Source organism: Etheostoma spectabile, chromosome 11 (assembly GCF_008692095.1).
Source record: "Etheostoma spectabile isolate EspeVRDwgs_2016 chromosome 11, UIUC_Espe_1.0, whole genome shotgun sequence".
In the NCBI taxonomy this organism is placed as follows: domain Eukaryota; kingdom Metazoa; phylum Chordata; class Actinopteri; order Perciformes; family Percidae; genus Etheostoma; species Etheostoma spectabile.
The window spans coordinates 8,060,001-8,085,359 of NC_045743.1; the positions used below are offsets into that span (position 1 = coordinate 8,060,001).

At 37.1% G+C, this 25,359-nt stretch overlaps 3 protein-coding genes across 10 annotated transcripts in view; 2 read left to right on the forward strand and 1 right to left on the reverse strand.

Annotated features, from left to right (window-relative positions):
• Positions 1-7,381, forward strand: part of casp10 (caspase 10, apoptosis-related cysteine peptidase) — a 7,737-nt gene extending 356 nt beyond the window's left edge. Inside the window, exons 2-8 of the mRNA XM_032530331.1 lie at positions 1,064-1,352; positions 1,841-1,946; positions 2,197-2,332; positions 3,306-3,379; positions 3,888-3,936; positions 5,313-5,341; positions 6,434-7,381. Of these exons, the coding sequence (XP_032386222.1) occupies positions 1,072-1,352; positions 1,841-1,946; positions 2,197-2,332; positions 3,306-3,379; positions 3,888-3,936; positions 5,313-5,341; positions 6,434-6,625 (867 nt within the window). The 5' untranslated portion in view covers positions 1,064-1,071 and the 3' untranslated portion in view covers positions 6,626-7,381. The remainder of the gene's footprint in view (positions 1-1,063; positions 1,353-1,840; positions 1,947-2,196; positions 2,333-3,305; positions 3,380-3,887; positions 3,937-5,312; positions 5,342-6,433) is intronic.
• A 201-nt stretch (positions 7,382-7,582) lies between these two features.
• Positions 7,583-14,613, forward strand: prkra (protein kinase, interferon-inducible double stranded RNA dependent activator). Of its 2 annotated transcripts, XM_032530021.1 has the most exons (9): positions 7,583-7,861; positions 10,337-10,512; positions 10,693-10,755; positions 11,214-11,295; positions 11,692-11,770; positions 12,071-12,188; positions 12,293-12,387; positions 12,496-12,658; positions 13,561-14,613. In XM_032530021.1, the coding sequence occupies exons 1-9, from the start codon at positions 7,815-7,817 to the stop codon at positions 13,716-13,718; spliced, it is 981 nt and encodes a 326-aa protein (XP_032385912.1). In that variant the 5' UTR covers positions 7,583-7,814; the 3' UTR covers positions 13,719-14,613. The 2 variants fall into 2 exon arrangements, with proteins under 2 accessions (XP_032385912.1, XP_032385913.1); XM_032530022.1 differs by lacking the exon at positions 10,693-10,755 and having other exon boundaries at positions 7,585-7,861.
• Positions 14,614-15,861: 1,248 nt separating this feature from the next.
• The window catches only part of osbpl6 (oxysterol binding protein-like 6), a 39,388-nt gene continuing 29,890 nt past the window's right edge, over positions 15,862-25,359 (reverse strand). For all 7 annotated transcript variants that reach the window (XM_032530008.1, XM_032530010.1, XM_032530012.1 and 4 more), the window contains 9 exons: positions 21,916-22,169; positions 21,417-21,554; positions 21,007-21,070; positions 20,733-20,811; positions 19,993-20,137; positions 19,748-19,892; positions 19,435-19,561; positions 19,055-19,177; positions 15,862-18,820 (listed from right to left, as the gene is read on the reverse strand). In XM_032530008.1, the coding sequence (XP_032385899.1) occupies positions 18,709-18,820; positions 19,055-19,177; positions 19,435-19,561; positions 19,748-19,892; positions 19,993-20,137; positions 20,733-20,811; positions 21,007-21,070; positions 21,417-21,554; positions 21,916-22,169 (1,187 nt within the window). In that variant the 3' untranslated portion in view covers positions 15,862-18,708. The remainder of the gene's footprint in view (positions 18,821-19,054; positions 19,178-19,434; positions 19,562-19,747; positions 19,893-19,992; positions 20,138-20,732; positions 20,812-21,006; positions 21,071-21,416; positions 21,555-21,915; positions 22,170-25,359) is intronic.

The window sequence follows — 25,359 nt, forward strand, 5'->3', positions numbered from 1 at the left end:
GAGGCTATGTTCTTCTACCGTCTGATTGGTTAGTTCAGCTACATGTGATTACCGGTAAGTAAAAACGAGGAAGTGTTGTTGTTGTTGTTGTTGTTGTTGTTGTTGTTGTTGTTGTTGTTGTTGTGGTGGTGGTGGTGGTGGTGATGAAGGATGAAAAACAGTAAAGTGTTGCATAAAGGTCCCATGACATGGTGCTCTTTGGATGCTTTTATATAAACCGTAGTGGTTCCCTAATACCATATCTGCAGTCTATTTCCCAAACTTCAAAATTCTTGGGGCAGAACCATAGCCACTAGCCAGTCCCACAATGAGCTGTCCTTAGGACGTGCCATTTTTGTGTCAGTAGCTATTGAGGAGAGAGGGGAGCAAGGTGGAGGGTGGGGGTGTGGCCTTGACCAACTGCCACTGTGCGCATTTGAAAGCCATGATGTTTCTCTCGTGGGTGGGCCAAATTCTCTGGTAAGAAAGGGGAGGTAACTTCCAGATCGGCCCATCTGAGCTTTCCTTTTCTCAAAGGCAGAGCAGGATACCCAGGGCTCGGTTTACACCTATCGCCATTTCTAGCCACTGGGGGACCATAGGCAGGCTGGGGGAACTCTTTTTTTTGTGATCAAATTTTTCATTTATTTTTGGAAAAGTAAACAACAACAAACAATTACAAACAATACACTGAGACAGAGAACATTTCCCAGGGCCAGAAAGAAAAAAATAAGTAACTAAATAAATGGCTGGGGGAACTTATATTAATGTTAAAAAACCTCATCAAGTGAAATTTCCATGCCATGGGACCTTTAACAAAGTTATCTATCTCCATCCATCTGTTCTTTCATATTTAGAGTGATAAAACCGCCATGTATCGAACCCTCACGTTACAATATCATGTGGTGTGTCTGTAATTACGCTACTGTTCAAGAAATTCAAATTCAGTTTGTTTTTCCTATAGGTTCTAAAATGTTTACGATGATGTAGGCTACCACAAACTGTTAACGGTCATGCCCAGGTGAATACCTCACAGCAGACAAATGAGACATCTGAGTGAATCTGTCTTCTATGTCATTTTTAGCACGCACAATGGATTTCCAGAGGTGCCTCTTCAATGTGGCGAAGGCCCTGTGTGAGGACGAGGTAAAAGCTTTAACATTTCTTTGCACTGACCTCCTGGGCCGAAACCCGACTTTAGTGGAGTCGGCTAGTGATCTCTTCTTACGTCTGGCGGATCAAGACCACCTCTCTGCTGAGCAACCACACCTGCTGACTGAGCTTCTCCTCATCATTCAACGCACCCGCCTGATCCGGGATCTGGAGCTCCCCGACCTATCAGCTACAACCAGGAGCCTCATCTCTCCTTACAGGTGGACTGCCTACTTTTATTGATTTCAAATATCTCATTAAGCGTGAGTTTACAGAAAAGTTTCTAAAAATACATAGCTAAATATGGATGGATAAATCTGACATACAACAATTTATTAAATGGATCAAGTATGTATCGATTCAAATAATAATATTCAAATAAGGTTCAGTAAGAGTTTGGTCTGGGAGTAACCTCACTGTTTATGTAATAGGCCAAACACTCATTTTTATTTAGACATTCCAAAATCCTTTTCTATACATTCACAAACTTGACATTTGAAGTTGTATTTACATGTTTAAGTATTTCAAATCAGTTTGAGTATTTAGCTCTAATCTTATCCCAATCAGAGGTGCAACATCAATGCTAAATGTATTCACTGACCTAAAAACAGTGGCATGCAATAGTAACCTGTATCCAGTCAAGCACCAGCCCTCCTTTGACCACATTGAACTTACTTATTTACTTGTAATAGTTTTTCTGTAATTCCAGGAAGCTGCTTTACAACCTGTCTGAGGGGATTACTGTTGGTGACTTGAAACATGTGAAGTTCTTGTTAAACAACAAGCTTCCGCGTAGAAAACTGGAGGAGAACTTTGTGAGTCAATGTCAATGTTCGAAACCCACGTGTTATTGTCAGAAACTTTCAAATGATATTTATAAATAATACTACACCGTGAAAACATGTATAATTATTTTCTAAAAAATGTCAGTTCATAAATCATTTATTATGTTATTTATTTTAAATTGAATTAGGTAAATTGGATGTACACCTAATTTTAAATTCTGCTTCTGCTATAAAGTATGCCTCATATTACTTCTAACTGTAAATTTGCTTAACTTTTCAGTCTACACTAGAGGTCTTTCTGGAGATGGAGCACATGGACCTCATCAGTGACACTAATCTAGATTTATTGGAGACCATAATTCAGTCAGTCTGTCCCATGCTGAATGAGAAGATCAACCACTTTAAAGCACTGCAGTGTAAGTGACTACTGCATGTGACTAACATAATAAAAGGGGAGAGGCTGGGACCATTGTTTCATTCCCGCACCCCTAAAGCCTAACCGGCATCCTTTTAAAATCTTGTTTTAAGATTTTTTATAAGGATGTTTTATATTTAGAGGAGTTAATATTGTTTAACCTGTGCTTGCGCATGACAATCTACACCCTCAGGATATAGACTGCCTTTCCTTTAACCTAACCTTAACATACAACTAAGTCTAAAATGGAATCCTTTACATTGCGGGGGATTGCATGTTGTTTAATATATAATATAAACTTTATTTCAGATCCAGGGGGATCCATGCCACAATAAGAACATACACAAACACAAAAATACAAAATACAGAGCCTTCCACAATGTCCAGTGACTAACATACAGATATGTTCGCCAATGGTTCCACAGTCTAGAAGAGAATCTGACAAAACAGTGACTTGTGTCATTTTCTGACTCAGATACCCTACACATAAATCTATTCATCAGGTTACGTAAAACAGCCGAGCAGGTGGATACCCCAACGCTGACAAACATATGGCTTGCACTGGGAGCTTCTTTGAGCTCTCAGCAGCAGCCTCATGCTGTCATTATAAGCCACAAGTTTTGTCATTATTGTTGATTCATTATTTTAACCATATATTTATGTCCACATGAAGAAAAATGGTACAGGGACACAAATATTACAGATGCAGTACAATACATACGCAAACTCATGGATCAGTGGCATTCAGCAGGTCTTTTGTCACACACACACACACACGCAAAACGCACACAAACACAGGCACATAGAGAAGAACAAGGCAGGGGAAACAGGGACTGAGAGAGAAAGAGACAAGCTTGACGATGCTATAACAGTACCTCTCTCTTAGTGCATATAATTCATATTTCACTACCATCTAATTTGAAAATGAGCTGTTTACCTACATTACTATTGGTTTATTTGTGTCATTAATACAGTAACTCACACCAGCCCTGGAGCTCAAGAAACGGGTCGACCAAGGTCTATGTCGTGCCCTTTCAAACCAAACCAGGTACATTCTCTCATATTGTTTTAAGTACACTACCGGTCAAATGTTTGGGGTCAATTGGAAATTTCCATTGCACTCCATTATAGACAGAATACCAGCTGAGATCAGTTGCATTGTTTTTTAACCCAGGGCAGCAGATTTCAGATTACATTATGTGCTTACATCATTGCAAAAGGCAATTAGTTTTTTAAAATGATATCAGATTAGTGAACACAATTAGCCTTTGGGACATGGGATGAATGGTTGCTAAGAATGGGCATTGTAGATATTGCATTAAAGATCAGCCCCCCCACTCAGATCAGCTGGTGTTCTGTCTATAATGGAGTGCAATGGAAATTTGTAAGTGACCCCAAACCTTTGACCGGTAGTGTACCTATGAGTTTTAGTGACATATTTCTCCAATGATAATAATGCCACATCTCTGCAGTGTCACACGCCTGACGTAACTGACACTTTATTTTTCCTGCAGTAGCCATTTGTTGCAACGTCCTTTTTCTGTGTTCCCTAACAGCTCCCTCGATCTTTAGATTCTAAGAGGACTGCCTCATTTGAAATCCCAGGTAAAAAGTCCTCCTTATGTATTTTCATGTAAGAACCCTCTGGAAAACCCCTTGTATCTTAAACCCCGGTTGAAGCTTTTTGGGAAAATGTCGTCACCTGGTTTGTATTTCAAAAATGGATTTTTTAAAAATTTTTGTAGATACTCTTTACTAATAGTTCAAAATTAATATCTTTAAATTTTTGAAAACTCAGTCTAAAATTTGGGGCCCCCTAACTTTTTTTTCTTATAAATTTTTTTTAAATTTTTTTAATTAAAATTAAATTTTCTTTGTGTGTTAACTTGATTTTTTAAAAACAAAAAAGGGCTCATAATTACTTAACTCTAAAATTTTTTCCCCCTCCTTTGACAGTCTAATTATAATGATAAAATGCTAATTGACTTTCCCCGGTTTAAAGTGCTCCTGCACCACCCCTGACTGTTTTAAAAACCCCTTTGTTTTTTTAAATTGAAATTTAATCCAATTACCTTTTCCTTCTAAAAAATTTATTCTTGGGTGAGGGGAAAAATTTGCTTTGTGTCTTTTTTTTTTATACTCATTTTTTATTTTAATACTGTTACAACACACCCATTTTTAAATGGACATCTCCTCCCCCCAACCCCCCCATTGGCCTTTGTTTTTCCAAAAAAAGACCAAAAACAACCCTTTTTAAAACATAAAAAACAACAAATAACACTGTATCAAATAACTTTACTGTAAAAGTAACAAAAAAAACTGCGCACTTGTATACGCTCTTCACAGTAATTTTTTTTTCTTTAAAGAAATTTTTTTTGTGTTCCCCCCAACCCGAAAAATCCACACCTCTATGGGGGCCTTCCTTTTGGGGTTTTTCCAAAAAAACAAACCCTTTTCTTGCGATGCAAAAGATGATTTTTTCTTAAAACTCTTTTATCAATTACCTAATTTGCCAAAAGGGTTTAAAGGTGGTATGAAAGGAGGGCCCTTTCCCCTGGCCTTTTATTTGAAAACTGAAGCAAACCTGTGCCTCGTTGGGAAGACCTTATAGCTTCGGGTAAGTTGTGGGAAACAAAAATGAATTTTTTTATTTCAAAAAATATTTTTTCTCTCATTTTCCTAAAATGATTTTCCTTCCCCATGCATTGTCTTCCCCTCGGGATTTGGGGTTTGGAATTTTCGCCCCAACAAAAACAAAAAGGCTTCCTTTTGAAACAACTTTCAGAATGCAAAAAAACCCAAAAGTTGATTTTTGGGGATTAAATTTCACCCCCTCCCAAAAAAAAATACTTACTGATCAATTGAAATATCATTAAACTTTCTTGGGGTCGTTTGTCTCGTTTTTTGGGAAAAATCCTGACTTACAAAGGAGGGGTATTTCTTGATATAACAAATACAACTTCAAAATCCCAATTCTTCAGAAAAAGGGGGGCCCCGGGGTTTGGTTAAAGTAAGTTGTGTATATTTTTATTTTCAAAATCTGAAATGGTGCGTGTTTTTTTTAAAACCCTGTCTGTCTGATTCAAGCAAAATTTTCAGTTTTGTATTTAAAAAATTTTTACTGTGTCTTCCCTGTCTGCCAAAATGTTTAAAGTGGCTTTGGCTTTAGGTTGGATACAGAGGCTGAAGAGGGGAAATGTGTCTTGTTGCGAGCTTGGCCGCAGACCCCCCCACAGTCAAAGGACTGTCTATTGCTGCATTCTCCCCCGGCATAGAAGGAGCTGGTACGGGGTTGGAAAAGGGCCCAAAGTAAAGATAAAAAACTGATGGAACCTGTCATGGATTTAAATTTCGCCTCTTTGAAAAAAAACCCCAAGCTTTTTTTCATCCCCCCGGGGCCTCCAAAGGCAAAAGGGGAAAAGGGGTCTACATTACCGATAGCGCACACATCCTGTTTTTTAGCGATGCTATTCACTAATGTTCCATCCCATCTACCTTTCCGCTGGGAATGGCCCCGTACCCCTTTTTTTTTCTTTCGAGGAGAAAATGGGTCGTGGTTTTTTCGTCATTTGGGCAAAATCTTTTTCCAAAGGTGCCAAAGGTTAGTAAACAAAAACAATTTTTTGGTTATTTAAATTGTGGCAACCATTTAATCCTTTTTTAAAAATCCTTAAGCCGATATTAACTTTTGACAGATTTCCAAAAAAAACCTCGTCTTTATAAATGTTTGCATTTAATTTATGGACACCCAAATGGATTGAAAAAGTTCCAAAAGGTCCACCTTGACCTTACAAGTTAAAACAGACTTTTTAACAGGTATTAAAAATATTAATACTGAAAAAGAATAATACCGAAAAAGGGTTTTCAGCATGAGTATACATACTTTTCTAGTTTTCTTCAAGTAATTTGTTGCAAATATTCCAACTATACTTAAAAAAAAAATTTGAATCGCCTGTTTTTGTACTTGGGTACTTTTTTTTGGGTGTTTTTTGCTAAATGATTTGAATGCATCTTCCATATCTAATTTTAGTTACTTCTGTAATATGTTATAGTTTGAAATTGGAGAATGACAAATTATAAGTGGCTTTCTTAGTTTTTTTAGTATCTCACAGCATCTTTTGTTGTTCCCAGGGGTTTTGATCTTGTGTCTATCCTGACAAAAGTGAATTCAGATGTTAGCAAGAAGACTGATATCACCGGTGTAAGAAAGCAGATGCCTCAGCCGGCCTTCTCACTCAGGAAGAAAGTGGTCTTTCCGATTCCCCAAGCCTCTCCTCCAAGCCTGTCGCACTGAAGACAATAATCTGCCCCCTGTTTTATTGATTGTTATATTTTCACAACAACACCGGAACCAGCTCCATTTGCTAATGAAGACCATGACATCTGATTTAAAGCTAAGAAAAAGCTTGTAAGTGGCCTTCAGTGGATTAAGTAGATTTGTCACAACATTTTTAATTTTATACCTATATGATGCACACAGTTTACACACACGCATATTTACAGCATTGGATTTTCACTTGATGTTAAATGTTGAACTTTAATGAACTGTTTGAGCTAATCATGCACACTGATCCAGGGGGAAATACAACAACCAACATCCTCTGTATTCTTTTCATTTTTATTTCCTGGTACAACCACAAAGCATATTCTCCCAAATGTGATTGTATTATTGTTGCCATTGTCATTAAATATGACTGTAAAGTATTGTCACACATCAGAAATCCATGAAATCTTTGAAGCATTTCCAGGCAAACTCAGCAGTTTTCTATCAAATCAAACTGCCAATGTCAAAATATTTTATAATTTCTTGTCATTATGATTGTTTTTTGTATGCATGTAAATAGACCCTTTCCAAATCTTCTCTTACCGTCTATTACATTCATAACTTGCAGTCTTCAATGCAACCCTTGTAAGAGAACACCTTGGAATGACCATAATGCCACAAATTTGAATCAAAGGTAAAAATGTGGATCTACCAAATAGTGCTGAAAGAATTATTTGAATAATATCAATCAGTGAAAAAAATGTATCTTCAGCAATTAAGCAGTCAAACAAAAATACCAACTAATTGTTGTTTGCTTGAACTCTGGGAACTTCTCTGGAATCTAAATACCTTTCACCATTTGAATAAGTACTTTCTTTTGGAGTAATTTACTTTTTATCTTGAAACATGAATTGTTGTAACTGCACTTGAACACCATCACCGACAGGGGGTGGTACACTGGCGTCAGTTGACCCACTGGTCACCCGGATGTTGATATGACGTTAAATTCAGTATTTTCGCTCCCCGGCCAGCTTTACAATGAAGAATTGTTAGCATTCTCAGGCCAATTCATATTTTTCATAATAATAAAACAACATCCCCAGACAACACATCTCAAAGGGGTGTATGAGATTTTTTTCTTTTCTTTTAACGTTAACGTTGCCCGCAAAAGAGTCTTTAATCAGCCCGCAAACAAAAGGACAGAAAACTAACGTTTAACATGTCTCAAGAAGGATATCAGTCACCAGCATTGAAAGCAGACACGAGGTTTGTTGATTTATTACTAATTTCAACGATTTAAACATTTACTATAAGTTAAACGAGAACATGTTGACAGTACTTAACAGGCTAGTGTTGGAAAAAAGAATGCATAGCTAGTTATGATACAATAAACGCTGTACGGTTTTTCAAGCAGGTCACAGATGAGACCAATGAAGCTCAACGTGAAATTTCAGAGAACTGAAAACTAAAAAAGTGCTAACCTATACTTTCGGTGTCGATCTTAAGGTGGTGTTGGCCTCTCCACAGCAGCTGAAGGCTAGCTCAGCACGGGTACTAGCTAGCTACTTTATGAACTGACGTTATGTATTTTCTCTCTCTCACTGACAGCGTGTGGCTTTTGAACGTCAGTGTTATCGGTTTACGTTGTACTGGTAATAATATTAGCTTTGGGGTGTAATGTTAGCAGACACGCTGTCAACATTTTTATCTTTTTTTATTTAATGTTAAAATTATAATATTTAACGTTAACCCTCAAAAGTTATCCTTCAGAGAGTGTGCATCAGATAAATGCACTTTATACTTGAAGGGGAGCTAACTGCGTCAGCGTCAGAGCTGATTAGCTTAGCCGGCTAACGTGCGTTTGATGGACAGAACTCCTCGTCGTTACTAGGTCATTCTTTTGTGCAGAACAAACCCTCTCATGTGTTGTTTATGTCATATGAACCCCTGGATTAGCCAGAATAATAAATTACATAACGTTACAGCGTTAGCTACGATAGGTCAGATAGCTTACAGTTAGTTTTGTTTTTAATGTATTTTTTTATTTTAATCAAGAACATTATTACAAAGAAGAATGGCACAATGTAATCATCACCTTTTAACAAATCTAAAATAAAAAATAACGGGACATTTGATGAAGAAAACCATGAAAGATACATATATGAAACAATATTTGGCAATGCACATCCTGGGCGATGAGTTCTTATTCATTATAGCAAAATGTGATCTTTAAAGTTTTGCACTAGTTGTACATATATATTATTTAATTTCAAATTTCAATGTTTAACAAAGCATTTTATTTCATTAATAAACCCAATGGAATTAGACTTTCAGTTTTTCCACCTACGTGGATATATAATGGTTTCCCATTAGAAGTGCTTTATACGTTATATGAAGTTGTTGATCTTCTATATAAAATAGCACATTGATGACACTGAATATGTTACAGTTAAAGTTGTCCCTCTGGCTCAAGCAACTAGTTTACAGTAACATATTTTGGGCTAATATCAAATGAGAAGTATATCTGAGGATTTAAAAGACTTACTTGGTGTAGAAAATATTAATAACTAAGGTATTTTATACACTGTCACACTGCTGATTTTTGGAAACTACCGTATTAACAACTACCAGGACATGTTTACCTCAGCCCAGATTCTGTGTTTAATGTTTTTTGTGTGGCTTTTTTATTGTCTAATGTCTTACTCATAAAAAAAAAAAAACAGACCAAATGTGAAAACCAGTTTTTCATCTTTAGCATCATAGTATGATTAGTTTTTATTTTTCCTCTCCATCTTTTTCTAATAATCTTATAAATATTTCAAATAAAATGACTTGTTTTGATGTGTGAATTGAATTGATTATATCTCTATTTTATTATTATTATTATTATTATTATTATTATTATTATATATAGTTTTTCCCCCACTTAAAATAATTTATAAAAATTAATAAAAAACATTGGCTGAGAGCAAGTGATCTACTGAGCAGCTTCCAAGTGTGTGTGTGTGTGTGTGTGTGTGTGTGTGTGTGGTTCTGAGAGCGCAAGGGTTTTCTTTTAAAAAGAAAAGCTTTCCTTTCAGCATTACTTTCCTAGATAGTAAAAATTAATAAAGAAAAAACCAGACACAGTGCTTACTGCTAAGCCTACATGTAAACTTGTTCTTGCCAGCTCCTTCAGTGTTTCGTTTTGTGTTTTTTGCAAAAAGTCTGACAAAACTGAACATTGAGATTGGAGACATAAAGTCTAGATGTCTTATATTGTATGTATAAGTATGCATGCTCTATTCAGTTACAAAAACTTTATTATTGGGTTGATGTATTGGATTGCATTTTTTTCTGGCCACTGAATGTATACTGACAATAAATTTGATACTTTTCAAGAGTATTGAGATAGTTTCATTAGATGGTGTTGTCACAGGTGATCATTGGCTCTGACTCCAATGCTGTTGAGGTATCACATTAGCAGGCAGGAGCTTAGTGTGTTTTTGTTCTTTTTAAATCAGTGAGCCTTAATAGGAAGCTACTTAATGAAACCATCACTATCTTTGGAAGGAACTATAAAAGAAATTTTAATGATTTGGTATTTAAATACTGTAGATTGTTTTTACTGCTTGCATTCATTGTTTAACATATGTGAACTTTCCTGATTTGTAGCTCAGATGTATACTGCAGCCATCTAATGGCAAATGCCCAGTTAATATGGCATTGGTTAACGGTTTTGTGGATGCTTGTTCAATACAGCTCGAATACACATGAATCGCAGAGGACCAACCCTGGGAAGACACCTATACAAATCCTACATGAATATGGTACCAAAAGTGGCAACCTCCCTGTGTATGTGATGGAGAAGGCGGAAGGAGAGGCTCACCAGCCCAGCTTCGTCTTTAGTGTGAAAATTGGAGATGTTAGCTGCACAGGTAAATTACAGCCACCTCCTGCTGTGGTGATAGCTGCCTGTCACTGGATGAAACCTTTTTATTTGAGAAAACCAGACATTGATAATTGAGAGAGCACTCCAACCTGCTAAGTATTATCACTCCTGCTTTGTTGTCAGTTGCTCTATATGTCTTGTTTTAAGGTACTGTATCTTACTTCAGGGATAGAACAGTGCAGATCCAGCGAAGAGGATGAGAAGCAGTTGCAAAGCTGTCAGTGTCGAGGTGATGAGAAATAATCCAGTCTTTACATTTGACATCTTTAAACGACAGCATGTTCTTAAAAAGGGACAGATTTGTGTGTCTCTCTCTCTCTCTCTCTCTCTCTGTGTGTGTATATATATTTATTATTATTATTATTATCCTTTTTTAAATATTTCCTTTCCTGTAGGTTCCAGGGTTCACCTTTACCTCACTTCTATTTTCTAGAATACAATACACTATATTCATTTTTAGCCATTATGAGTTGCTAAGTAACTTGAGGATAAGGTGCTTTTTTTATCTGACTGTAAAATATTTGTTATGTATTACATAATCTGTGTGGTGTGGTGGGTGTGTGTGTGTGTGTGTGTTGTGTGTGTGTGTGTGGTGTGTGTGGTGTGTGTGTGTGTGTGTGTGTGTGGTGTGTGTGTGTGTGTGTGTGTGTGTGTGTGTGTTGTGTGTGTGTGGTGTGTGTGTTTCAGGTCAAGGTCCTAGTAAAAAGGCAGCTAAACACCAGGCGGCAGAGGCTGCCCTGAATATTCTGCAGATAGATGCTGGAGCAGTGTAAGTAGAACTGAAATGATTATTGAAATAAAATTGATTGGCAACAATTATTAGAATTGATTAATAGTTTAAGTATTTTTTTTATTAAAATGTTCTCAAATGTAAACATTTGTCTTTGAAAGTACATTTAGTTCTTTTGGCTAGACTTTGAGTTAGTCTTCACAATTTATCAGCTTTGGTAAAGGTTAATGGCATTTTTCACAACTTGGCAGATCAGATGATATTGAAGAAAACCATTAGCTGCTGCCCTAAGTTGAGTTTGCCTAAACCTTGGTTCTTATTAGCCTTTTTAGCAATGCATTGATTGACCACATACATGAAACCGCTTTACTGCCAGCCTGTAGGAGTGTTGATCTGATGCAGCTGTGGTAACTGTGTTGATGTAACTCCCAACAGGAACGTTCCTGTGAAATCTGAGAGTAATGGTGTTGTAGCAGAAACAAACAACCATCCCAACTCAGTGGGGATGCTGCAGGTGTGTAAATCACGGCCGTGCTCTGTGTGTGTGCGTGGGTGCGTGGGTGTGTGGTTTCTGATTGTATATGAGCACATTTTTGTGTCTATTTTTTTTGAAGAGTGAAAAAACTTAAATAAAGAAAGGTTGGTGAATGTATTTACCTCCTGGGCTTACAAATCGTGTCCGTTTAATAAACTGTAATTAAAAGTGGCATGTAGCAATATGTCCTTTTATTATAGGCACAACACATATTATAAAATAAAATACTAACTCTGTTTTTCCTTGTTCTTGTTACTTTCTCGTTGTTTTTCACTTTAGGAGTTAGCATTACAGAGAGGATGGCGTCTTCCTGAATACACAGTTCTAATGGAGGCTGGTCCACCACACAAGAGAGAATTCACTGTTACTTGTCGATTGGAGTCACTTTCAGAGAAGGGTAAAGGTGTTTTTAAGACATTCGTGCAAAAGTTCTGTTAAAGTGACTGCAGTTTTGTGCTGTTGTTCATTCTGATCTTAATCTCATGCCTTATGTTTTGACAGGTGTAGGAAATTCAAAAAAGGCAGCGAAAATGGCAGCTGCAGAGAAAATGGTGTTGAAGCTTCAAAGTCTGTCCGGCTGTTCGGAAATCACATGGGTACATCAAATATTTCTGGCCTTTGCAAATTGACCACTGGAAGTACATTTTAGAAAAGTCTTTAAATTGTGTCACCTTTTTTTTTCTTTTCTTTTTTTCATTTTTCAGACTCCAAAACCAAGCGTCCGGTTTGAGAACTTAAGGAACTCATCAGCAGAGAGTATATGTTTACTGAGAAGAAACCCGCTGAGCATTCCCAACACAGATTATATTCAGATGATGTTGGAGCTGTCCAAGGAGCAGGGCTTTGAGGTCACATACTTTGACATTGGTAAGAAAACGCGACCTACATTAATGATGCTTGCGTTGCTAAGATGCTGGGTGTTTTCCGTTCAGCTTCTCTCACTTGACTCAGCAAATTGCCCGATGTTGTGTGACTGCGGCTCCAATACTAATTATGGATCTATTGATAGAAAAAAAAACACCAGTAGACAGTTCAAATTAGTTTATTACTGAAGAAACAAAACAGATATCAACAGCGTTGGGTGACAATTTAATGAAACCAGCTATAGATACTTCAAATCATGTCTATAATTTGTTTTTAAAAGGCTGCAGGCACAGTAAGTCTGTGTTTTTTAGACTCAGGCTGATATCATAGTACTTAGTTTATTCACAGCTGTGGACAAGAAATACTCTCAGGCTTTCTCAATTTCCCCAAATAAGCCAAGATGCACTTAGAACAGAACAAAGATTGTTGATTGTTTTGGAGTGTTTTTATGATTCAGACAGAAGAAACGCCAAATTTGACTAATAGTCATGTAATCACCCCCTCTTTTTCTGTTGCCTTTTTGCTTTTAATGTGAAACAGCGGCAGCATGAAATGTTGGGATTGCATTAGCAGTAACTTATTACCGCTCTGATGAGGCTGTGGGAGAGTGAACAGGGAACACGGAGGCTAATATTGATGAAATCAAATTAAAAGCAGTAACACTGGATTGAAACAATAAAAGATGGTTTACAAAAAATAAATACAGACTCTAAATAGGACGTTGTATGCAGACCATAAATAGGATCAAAAATATGGTTTGGAACATCCTCAGTGATGGCAGATTGGTTTCTGTGCTAGAGGATGGGAGGAAGCATAATTTGCTGAATTGAAAGCACCCAAAGAGAACACTGTATTCTTAATTTTGACAGGGAGTGTCATCTAAATTGCGTGGATATATTTTGCAGATGAGCTGACGGTGAACGGTCAGTACCAGTGCCTGGCAGAGTTGTCCACCTCCCCGGTCACCGTTTGCCACGGCACCGGCATTTCCTGTAGCAACGCTCACAACGACGCAGCACACAGCGCCCTCCAGTACATCAAGATCATGGCCTCCATCAAGTAAAACCACCACAGTCCTCTGCTTCACCTGTTTTGTCACACAGTTCAGCTGATGTCCAGTCATGATGAGGCTGTAGATCGTTCTTCCCACTAGTCTTCCTGTCTGTGGATGATATGGGGTCAAGGTATATATTTATAATTATGTGCATCACAAATAATAATAATAATACATTTTATTTAAAGACGCCTTTCATGGCACTCAAGGACGAAAAAAAAAGAATCATGATCCACAAGAACTCAACCTAAAGTGACTTGAATCAGGCAATTTAAGAGCGGTTTTTGTGAAGAGACACATCATGTTTTACTTAAGATGTCCAACATACTGAATTGACACAAATGTGTAAATGAAGTACGTGTAGTGAAAAATATGAAGCACATTATTTTGGTTGCTTTTGTGGGATTTGACTGCCTGTTTGTAGTCAGATCTTTTTACATTCCATTGGTCTTTTATTTATTTATTTTTTTTATTCCACAGTTTTTTCCCCTGTAGCTGTATTGAGCCAATAGAATTTCTTAAACTTTTAATTTGCTTCAGAGATACCTGCCTTTCTGTTTAACTCTAAAATTATAAGTGAATTGAACAAGAGATGATTTGACTTGGGAAATATGTGAAAAGATGGTCTGCATTATCTACAGAATTAAATTATTTTCTTTTGTACTTCCACTCTTTCATCTGTCAGTATGCATCTACAGTACAACCCCTGCTGTTTGTATCTGGTTGACTCTCAAAGTGGATATAACATGTTACTTCACATTTCCATCCTGCTGGTCTGTTGCCATTGTTTTGCAGTGTTCCTCATAGTACCTTACCTAATATTTAATATACATTTACTGACTGCCTGTCCTCTGCAGCAACATGTGTATGAATCCAGAAAATAAACCCAAACACTAAATGTTAATGACTCTTGTTTTTTTTAATGGTCGTAATAGACAGCACTGAGAGAATAGATTGCTGTGTTGCTTTTAGGAGTAATGCGCAGAATTCTTGAAGGAAACGTCTCGTCTTGCTGTATTAGTACAAAGGCCTGTGCGGTGACGTAATCAATCACTCTTGTTTGGTTTGGTTTAATAACTAAGAGGAGAAGGCAAATATTGATCATACAAACATGTTATTGTTGTTTACTGACTTTATTCGAAGAGTAAAATAGTTGGTTTTGTTTGGGATAGGTTTTTTTCAGGGCTTCAAAATGTAAGGTAAATGTGTAATGGACATTCTGACCAAATTTGTGATTTAAATTAGGATAATTTTGTATAAACAGACGACAGGCCTGTATTTGTTGTCTACATTGTATTAAACGATTTATACCAAGCTTAATGATTTTCTTTTTTCTACACAAATCAGATAAAAATAATGCAGATTGTTGTTAAATCTGTTTAGAAAGAGACAATAAGTCAACTTCTAAAATAACTTTTTCTATTGAAACGTTGACCAATGTAGCCCAAATGTTTTATTTCGTGGTAACTGACAAAAGTCATGTTTGACAATATCTGACTAACCTTGATGATGTTGGTAGCACTGCAACATAGTTGCTTAAAGGCATGATATGTAAGAGGTATCACTTACTGTTCAACGAGCCAGAGGGAGAGAAAGAAATAGCAGCCAACAAAGCAGTGAAAAGGGAAGAACATTTTTTTTCTGATTGTATCACAGGGGTTACGTTCTAAACCACAAATAAACACACCCACACCTCCGTGGGAAGGAGACACATTGTCAGATTTTGTGTGAATGCAAGCTTCATCCTGTCTGTGTGTCAGTTGAACTTGTGTGTCAGTATGCAACGCCAAAGGGCATGACAAAGCTGTGGTACCTTGAAATGAGAACTGACTGCACAACCTGCACGCTGTTATTGGGTAGGGGTTACATCCCCACATGGGGCTCATAGGCTCCTTACGAACGCCTCAAAACATCCCTCACACAGAAAAACAAGAAAACACAAAATACAGGCAGAGGGTAGGTTCTCTGCACCACCACACACCTCTAGTATGTCATAAGTGATAATTGAGAAGGATTACTTTTTGTATGTTTTGTAGTTTTTCTTTGTAAATTACTGCATACCATACCTTTAACGTTAAACCTGCAATAACTTTTTTGTTAATTGACTTTTATCGCTTTACCTTTTACATACAAACCACACGCTTCTCATCAGTTGAGTTTTACAGTTTTATTAGAATAAGCACTATGTAGCAGCAGTGTACAGTGTTCATGGAAAGATATGTTCTTTGTTGAAATTGCACTTTAGAAGGTACCCATCTGGAAATAGATTTGAAAGAAACTGAGCTGACATAGTGCTTTGTGATACATGTCAGTCCAAAAACAAAACTAAAAAGAAAAGAAAAACCATGAGAGTCTAATTGAGAAAACAAAAAACTTTTTTTGTAAGGCATCTGCAACATTCATTGGCAGGCAACATTTTCTAGACATGCAGGTCAAACAGTGGATGAAGAAAACATGAAGGGGTTTTCATGATTATTATTTTTTTTCACTACAGTCTGCTCTATGATAGCAAACACTACGTAAAGCATTTCTCCTACCTCCACACACAACTGCTGTCAGTCTAGATGTAGGTCAGATGTAGGAGGAAAAAGGAATCTTGCTCTTGCAGTAGTGACCCATCTTCTAAATGTGCTGTATTTACAGTGATCACCAAAAATGGATTGGATGCATGTTTGGAGTAGCAGAACAGTGCGGAACATCTTTTAACACTGCAAGCATTTTACAGTCTAACCTTCTTTCTTCTTCATCTAATGTCAGATAAGATATCTCCCTTTAACAGTACAGACAAGACACTCTGTCCACAACTGAACCCTCAACGCTATCAGTATATCGTGTCATCTGTATGCATGTGGAAATTTGGAACATTTATTTGGATGCAGAGTTTGTTAATGGCATACCTTCTTGGCATGGGGGTGGTTATCAGTAGTTTGTTTGTTTGGGAGGCATTAATAAATGCATTAAGGCACAGCAAGTGAAACTGACGAGTTTTAGCATTGAGTTTGTGACCGGGAATAATTAAAACCACAGTAAGTACATTTAAAAAAAGAAAGAAAACAAAGATATGGATGCAATGAAGTACTACCTTTTTGGTTTGTAATCTACAGTACCATATGAAGAGTGCAGACAAGATAAATTTGCTTCACATAGTTTTCATTCTACATATTTATATTCACTCTGTTTCTTCCTTTGGTGTCCTCACCATGCGGTCCTGAACGAGAGGAATCGACTTAAATACACAATGTGTGACTACTTGTGTGTGTTGGGGTTGATTTCACTCAGAAGCTTGTGTTATATTTTCTTACTCTGTAACACAAAAGAGGGACGCTAGTTAAAACATTATAGCTAATCTGCTTCGCAATAAATACACTAACTGCAAATAGGTAACTGGTGCTTTGCAGAAGCCCAATTCGCAGCAGTAAAGTCTCTGGGGAATCACACACATTTTGATTTTTGAACAGTATAATTGTTACTGTAAACACTTTTTTAATATCTAAAACATTAAAGGAAATATTTATACTGTTGGCCTACAGTATCCTGAAACTGCATTTTCAGTGGACACCCTGTAGGTGGCTCTGGTGTGTCACATTGGACTAACTGTATACTTTGGCTGAATAAGTCATGGGAGTGCAAACATAATTAGCCAATTAATTATTTCATCAAAAGAAAATCTACTCCTGTTTTGATGACTGATTCATAATGTAGGTAATAGATCATGAAAAATACCAAACAGTTGCTAGTAATATTTTGCTAGTAATATTTTTATTTTTTTTGTTTTGTATCATTTTAGGTTAGTCAGAAAATGATCTAAATTTAAGATATTACTTTGGTTATCTGTGATGGTATTTAATTTTGTCATTATTTTTGACAGAAAAGATATGAATTATGTGTCTCTTTTCCTAATATTTCACTGTCAAATCTATTTATAACACCCAAATTCATGTTCTCCATCTTGTCTATAAGGGCTTTACATACCTACTACACATTTTTTTAGCTTTACGAGCGAGTCCATTATATATGGTGTGTCTAATATAAATGGAGGGAGCTCTGTGGGTATTTACGTAACCGTGTGATTCAGAAGAGTTGGTTTCATGTAACAATGTTTAAAATTAGACAGTGGGACCGGGGAGGGCAGATGCGGTTGTCCCTCTATTTACACAGGATCTCAACTGTAAGGAGAAACTGGACTCTGTGACGGATCTGTGTAGACTGTGTCTAAAGGTTGTAAGTGCATCCGTGTCCCAAACATCAGAATAGGATTTACATTTTTATACTGCTTCCACATCATGATAAGCTTTGAGAGCCGCTGTTTGATTATATTCATTAAAAATTCCATGTATGGACGCCATACTTTCTCGGCTGCAGTCGAGATTAATTTTAAATGAGTTGTTTCCCAAGAGAGAATACTGCTATCACACAGATTCAACCGTGTTAAATGCCAAAAATAAATAAAATCTGCCAATTCACATCCTATGTCACTAAATTCTGAGTCCAAGATATTTTATAAAAATACCTTTTTTCTACAATAATTGATGATATTATAAATGTGTCTCTTTAACCATGCACATAGGTATCGTCAAAGGTCTACTTCATAGACTAGTCTAACCCAAACTGCTTTTAGAAATCAAATGGCCTCAACGAAAAAGCGCTAAATCGCGTGACTTGTATGGATGTCTTTTTAAGGCAAGGACATACTCAGAAGTCAAAAAAGCTGAGGAAAGATCTACATAGGAGTGGTACGATTGTTGCCCTGACAACCCAGCTTCCACAAGCACAATGAAGGTGATCCTACAGGATGTTTCCATGGATGGATGACCATGTGGCAGTACCACAGAACCTCAACAGGGTCGCTTGGCATCAGGCCATCCCTCCGCTCTGCAGTCGCTAATATCCCAGCACACGGATATTTCATCGTTAACGTGTTTCTCTTAACACCTTATTGTGCATAGGTTACAGCCGTCTTGTCTGTGATGACGATATGATGGACACAGCAATCCGTGTGCTACCACAGGTTCACTGTAGATTCCATATTGATAAAGCCAGGGTTTTTGCGGAGCTCCCAGTACGTGTTGTTGGAGACCCACCTCTCCCTGTGATTGGCATCAACCACTTTCCTGGAAGAAAAGATGGAGAAGTGACTGATGTAACTGATAACCCTAAAAGTAATGAGGAGAAAATGTCATTCATAAAAACATGGAGGCATGATTGGGCGGATATTATCTAGATTTATAGACTACAACCATGTGTACACATGGCTTTTTACATTGGATAAAAAGAATGATATCCATATTTCTGTCTTTGTGCATAAACAGACTTAGATGCATCTGGTTACTGGTCTCTGTGCTTACTTGAAGAAGCGTGGCTCCAGTTTGATGTTGTTCTCCTCGTTCCACTTCCTCCTGACTCTCTGCAGGTCCTCAATGCGCTGCTTCTCTGAGGACGCCATCTCCAAATTCCCCTCCTCCAGGTTCCTGTGACCCAAAAACCACTTATTTAGTAAACAGTAAATCATATGGTCATACAAAGAACAGCAACAACATGTGCATTACAAATCTCAAATATTCTCTCAAGTTTTTAAGCAGAACATCTCAGTCTGCACTCATCAGACAAAAACAATATTACGAGCAGATTAACTCATATTGCAATCTGGTTTGTGGGAAATTAGGGGCATTTTACTTTCGCATTAGGTGGCAGCAACATACTGGCAGCTGAGGATGTCACGCTGTACCTTTGATCGGGCCTGAATCGGGCGTCTGTACGGGGCAGAGCATCTTTCAACTCGGGGCAAAGCTCATTCAGTTCAATAGCAAATCTGGTGAAGCCATAGTACAACTCATAGTTTGTGGGCATGGAGCCTGCCAAGGAGAGGAAACAAAAAGCTTAAAATCAATTCATCGACATGTTAACTTTCCTGCCCACCCAATCCACTGAAATGTGTCAGGGAACACAATAGATATTGTCAAAAACACTTTCAGTGGACCTTAAGTGACCAGTAGCACCAGTTAGAGGGCTTATGTGAAGTCCAGTGAACCAGTGCCTACCTGGCCTCCAGATGCATTTGGCAGAAGGTGGGACACCACAGTAAAGACCCTCATGCCATTTTCCAAAAAGCCTGTGGATCACTTTCCCTTCTTGATCCATTACAAATCCTTGAACCTCATTCACATTAGAACTCCAGTAGTTTCCCTGAAAGACAAACCCCATGTTGGTAGCTACCCCTTACCACAATGCAGTGCATCTAAATCACATCTTAACACTGGTAACACTGATTGCTGAAGACGTTTACCTTGACGAAGGTAAGTTTGCAGAGGCAAACGCTGCTCTTTATGTTTCTGATGGTTATCTCCCCGTAGTGTTCGATCCACCGTCGTCCACTGAGGATGTTGTGCACACAGGTGGTGACTTTGTTCCATTCATAGTGATCTCCAAACCTAGAAATATACAATGTATTAGTTTCATATAAAAGGTTACTCAAACACTGACTGAGAAGTAAATATTAGATATATGTGTGGGATACTGAAAATCTGCTTTTCACACATATTCATTTCATATGGCATTGATGGTAGAGATGAGAAAAATTCCTATGTGTGAGACCTGGTAGCATTCACTTTATCGGACAACCCAAGATGGTTGTACTATTGTTTGTCATTTGAGGGTTGACAATACTGTGCGTTAACAATATGACACCACATCCATTAAATTTGGGCTTAATTATCTTGAGCGACAGACTTTGGTTGACGTGAAGCATCAAGCATTCAATTAAAAAGCTATAAACATCAGTACTGTGCACTCACAGCATCTGTTGAAAAAACTATGTAATTAGACCATTTCTATTTCCCCCCAAGCCTTGTTTTCTCTCTTATGTGTTACTGTAAAAAAGTCTTCATATCAGCAGATATAGACAAACATATATGCCAATACCTACAGTATGTCTGTGATAGGCCATAAATTGGTTGGGCTCTAGATTGTAGAGATGGAATTTGTGACTTAAGGTTTAATTACAACAAGCAACTTGATCAAAGTTACCTGGGAATCGTGAGATTTACGGTCCCGATCGGTAAAACCTCCATCGATTTTCCCCAGAACTTGTTTTTCCATCTCACATCTGAAAAGCAAATTGATGACAAATATCAGAAACATAACGGAACAGATATGTACTGACCACTTAAATCTCTCCCCAAAATGTAACAAATAAAAATATATTTTTAATCAGTAAGAGGCTAAATGAGACTGGAAGGCTTGTCTGCTTAGCCAGAGTCCCCATGAGGAAAACCCCTCACTAATTAGGTATGTAACCTACCTTGCCAGAAGGTGAAGTTCTTGGACTCACAGTGGCACGCGGAGATAGGAGGGTGGTGGCTCACCTGTGAGACAAGATCAAATAAAGACATAGCTCATAGCTGTTGTTGTTAAGATTACATATCATATACATCTTTGTCAGTCTCTACACAGAGGACACAAGATGGACAAAAAAATGGCCACAACTGGTAGATAACAAGGCGTAACAAGTAGAGATTTCATTGTTCTAAGCAGTCTCAAGCCAAAAAGTTAAGGAACCACCTTTTTCCCCTCAGTCTGACAAATAAGCTGCTGAAGAGCTTGTACTTATTTCAAATACCAAAACAAATGGTAATACATCATATTCAATGTTTCTGTTCAAGATGCACTTTATATCACATGCATTTCTTTCATCAAACAAAACAGACTTACCTGTTCAGAGAAAAAACAGAAGCCTTTGTCTTCCCGAATACATTCATAACTCTCTCCGAGTAGCGGGTTGAATGGCTTACTTCCTGCTCTGTAGAAAGTGGATGAGTAGCCTGAGACAGCAAAAGCAGCGACGAGAGCCTGCCAAAGAATCAAAACAAAACAGCCAATTACAAGAGGGGATTAATCACTTAATAGTAACAGGTTTTGTCACTCTATCCAAAGGACAGAAGACAGACAAAAATAGGAAGATCCAAGGTCGACAGCTGCATTGGAGTGCCCTAGCGCCTCGCAGACATGCATCTGAGAGAAACTATTTATGTTGGTTGTGTCTGGCAATGTCAACTCCTATATAAACAAATACATACACAAAAAATTCAAACCAGAACAAACATTAAATTGCATTATGAACAGCAATGAAGGATGACTATGTTCTTTAGACTCAACACCTAACGTAATGCATTTGATTTGAAAGAGTGCCAGAAACTGACAGCTTCTTTACCATGCGTTCAAAGGGATCCTCGGTCTCAGCGGCTTTGTCCAGCAGCTCGCTGTACTCCAGCTCTTCACACATACGCTGCAGTGTGTTGAGGGGCTCGTTGAGCTCCACAGGCATTGAAACTTTGGACAAGTCCTTGCCAATGTTGTTTCTCAAGATGTTCCAGAGGTTGATGTTGCTTGTGTCGGGACAAGGCGCTGGCAGGCAGCTGCGCCGTCCATTACGGAAGGCACTGCCAGCAAAGTCTCCGTTGGCCACTGGGAAGAAAAAGAATATCACCTCATTAACAATCTATAGGTGGTACAACATTATCTGTGACTGTCTCTGCTCTTCTCTGAAACATGCTCTTAATGATATGATACTAATAATAATAATCTTCAACTAGAAAATGCATTTCCTGCAGAAAATGCTTGTGAATGCTGAAAAGGTAAATTGCTAAAGCTAAAATAAATCATAGTAATGTATATCAAAAGTCAGAATATTCTATCTCAAACCTATTGATAAAAAGTCATGGTATAGTTTATCAATAAAAGTCATAGTATTGTATTTTTTTAACGATTATTTTTCTGGGCATTTCCACCTTTAATGAAAGGGGAGCGAGGGGGAAGACATGCAGGAAATAATCAGAGGTCGGACTGGAACCTTGGCATCCACCTCTAAGTGCAAAAAAGTGACAAAATCGTCATAGTATAGTATTATAAAAAAAGTGACAAAAAGTCAGAGTAGGCTAGAGTATGTCGAAAAGTGACAAAAAATTCAGAGTATAGTATGTTGAAAAATGTGCCAAATAAATTATAGTATAGTATGTTGAAAGAAGTTATAAAAACCTCATTGTATAGCACTTTATAAAAAGTGCAAAAAAAATCATTGTATAGTATGTGTTGCATGTCGAAAAAAAGTCTAAGTATAGTATTTGAAAAAAGTGACAAATAAATTATAGTCTAGTATTTTGGAAAAAGTGACAAAAAAGTCACAGTATAGTATGTAAAAAAAAAAAAAATTAAAAGAATCATAGCATAGCATGTCAAAAAAAAGTCTAAATATAGTATGGCGAAAAAAGTCATGGTACAGTATTTTGAAAAAAATGACAAATAAATGATAGTATAGTTTTTTAAAAAAGTGATAAAAAAAATCATAGTATAGCATGTCAAAAAAAAGTCTAAATATGGTGTGTTGAAAAATGTCATGGTATGTATGTTAATGAAATGTGACAAATAAATTTTAGTATAGTATGTCTAAAAAAGTGATTAAAAAAAGTCTTATTAAATTGAAAAAAAAGTGACTAAAAAGTATAGTATGTTTTTTGGAAAAGGGGGGGGTGGATACATGCACAAAATCGTCACAGGTCGGACTGGGACCCTGGACCTTTTCCGTCAAGGCATACAGCTCTCTGTGCACGTGCTCTACCAAAAGTGCTAAGCCGGCAATGAAAGTGACAAAAAAGTCATACTATAGTATTTTGAAAAAAGTGACAAATAAATTGTAGTAAAGTATGTTGAAAAATGTGAATTAATTATAGTATAGTATGTTGAAAAAAGTGACAAAAAAGTCATAGTATAGTATGTCAAATAAAGTGACAAGAAAGTCAAAGAATATTATGTTGATAAAAGTCATAACATTGTATGTTTTTTAAGATTATTTTTCAGGGCATTTTCAACTTTAATGAAAGGGGAGGGAGAGGGAAGACATGCAGGAAATTGTCACAGGTCGGACTGGAACCCTGGACCTGGCGTTGAGGCATACAGCTCTAAATGTGCACGTGCTCTACCAAATGAACTAAGGAATGAAAAAAAAAAAATCATAGAATAGTATATCCAAAAAGTCATAGTCATAGTAGAAAATGTTAGAAAAATTACTGTAAAGTATATCGAAAATAATGTTCTTCTGAATACCAAAAGCTGAAAAGAATGGGTTTCTCCAAAGTGTATTACTCATTTTACAAATATGGTCATAGACGAGGAGCCATCCTGATTTCTCATAAAGTCCCATTTGAACAACTTACAGAGACAAAAGATAAAGAAGAAAGATACATATTATTTACTGGGTAAATAGAAGGAGTTGAAATAACATTTTTGAATGTATATGCCCCACCAGGTAATGACATTTTTGACTTAATGACAGGTGCAAATGGCTGAGGAGACTGGAACATACGCCTCAACCCAAGGCTAGATTTCCTCAAAGGTCAAAGGTCATCAGAACAAAATAAGAACTAAAAGAGCTTGAGGCTAAACATAAAGGGGACTCAAACAAAAAACTCAGAACTTCCTCCAAGGCTTAAGGAAATTAGAAATGAAATAAATGTTATGTATACACAATAAATACAAACGAATATGATTTTTACAAAAAAAAAATACTATGAGTGGCGCAAAATTTGCAAAGCTTTTAGCAAGGAAACTGCAAAAACAACAAGCAGATAGCACAATCAATAAAATTAGGGATCTAACCTCAAAAGCAACTGAACATAAATAAAATGAGATACAAATGGCTTTCCAAAACTATTATAATCATCTGTACACACAGCCACAGCTAGAAGAAAATGTCAAATTATAGGATTTCTGGAGTCCCTTAAGATACCTACACTATCAAACAGTCAAAGCAATAAACTAATAGCTGAAATAACTGAAGAGGAGCTCAACAATGCAATTTCCAAGCTAAAGGCAAACAAATCACCTGGCTTTTAATACCACCTTTAATACAGCTATAAAAGAGGTGAAAACTCGGTACTCAACACAGGCTACAAACTATACACTTCACTTCTTGCAAAGAGAAATGAAAAGATTCTCCCAGAGATCATACACACTGATCAAACAGGATTATCTGGCAGAGACAAACTCATAACAATATTAGATGGCCAATACATGTACTAAACCATATCCGAGAAAATAAGCTAGAAGCTCTGTTAGTTAGAGTAGACGCTGAAAAAGCCTTTGATTTAGTGAGCTGGACATACTTATATCGGGTTCTTGAGAGATTTGGATTTCATACAAAGTGTGTTAAAGCAATCAGCAATCTATTCAGGAACCCTTGTGCACAAATTAAAATAAATGGATACTTAACAGACCGTATTAATCTAGAGCGAGGTACGAGGCAAGGCTGTGGATTATCCCCACTTCTCCTTGCACTCTACATAGAGCACCTTGCACAATGGCTTAGACAGATTGACAGCATAAGAGACATCTATGTCATCTATAAACGGAGACCAGCACAAGGCTGCGTTGTTTGCAGATGATGTTTTGATATATTTAGGGGAACCTACTATTTCACTCCGTAAACTATTCAAGCTCTTGGACATTTTTGGAAAATATGCTGGATACAAACTTAATGTTCAGAAAACACAGCTCCTTGCACTGAACTATGCACCACCCAGACAACTTAAAGATAAATTTAACCTGAATTGGGACCGTAATACACCGAAATATTTAGGGATATTAATCCCCAAGGAGATCT

What these genes read in the sequence shown, in the direction of transcription:
- prkra (XM_032530021.1), top strand. Translation starts at nt 7,815, where the DNA reads ATGTCTCAAGAAGGATATCAGTCACCAGCATTGAAAGCAGACACGAG. An exon ending in GCAAAGCTGTCAGTGTCGAG is followed by an intron (nt 10,756 to 11,213) that starts GTGATGAGAAAT and finishes TGTGTGTTTCAG; the next exon opens with GTCAAGGTCCTAGTAAAAAG. An exon ending in ACTCAGTGGGGATGCTGCAG is followed by an intron (nt 11,771 to 12,070) that starts GTGTGTAAATCA and finishes TTTTCACTTTAG; the next exon opens with GAGTTAGCATTACAGAGAGG.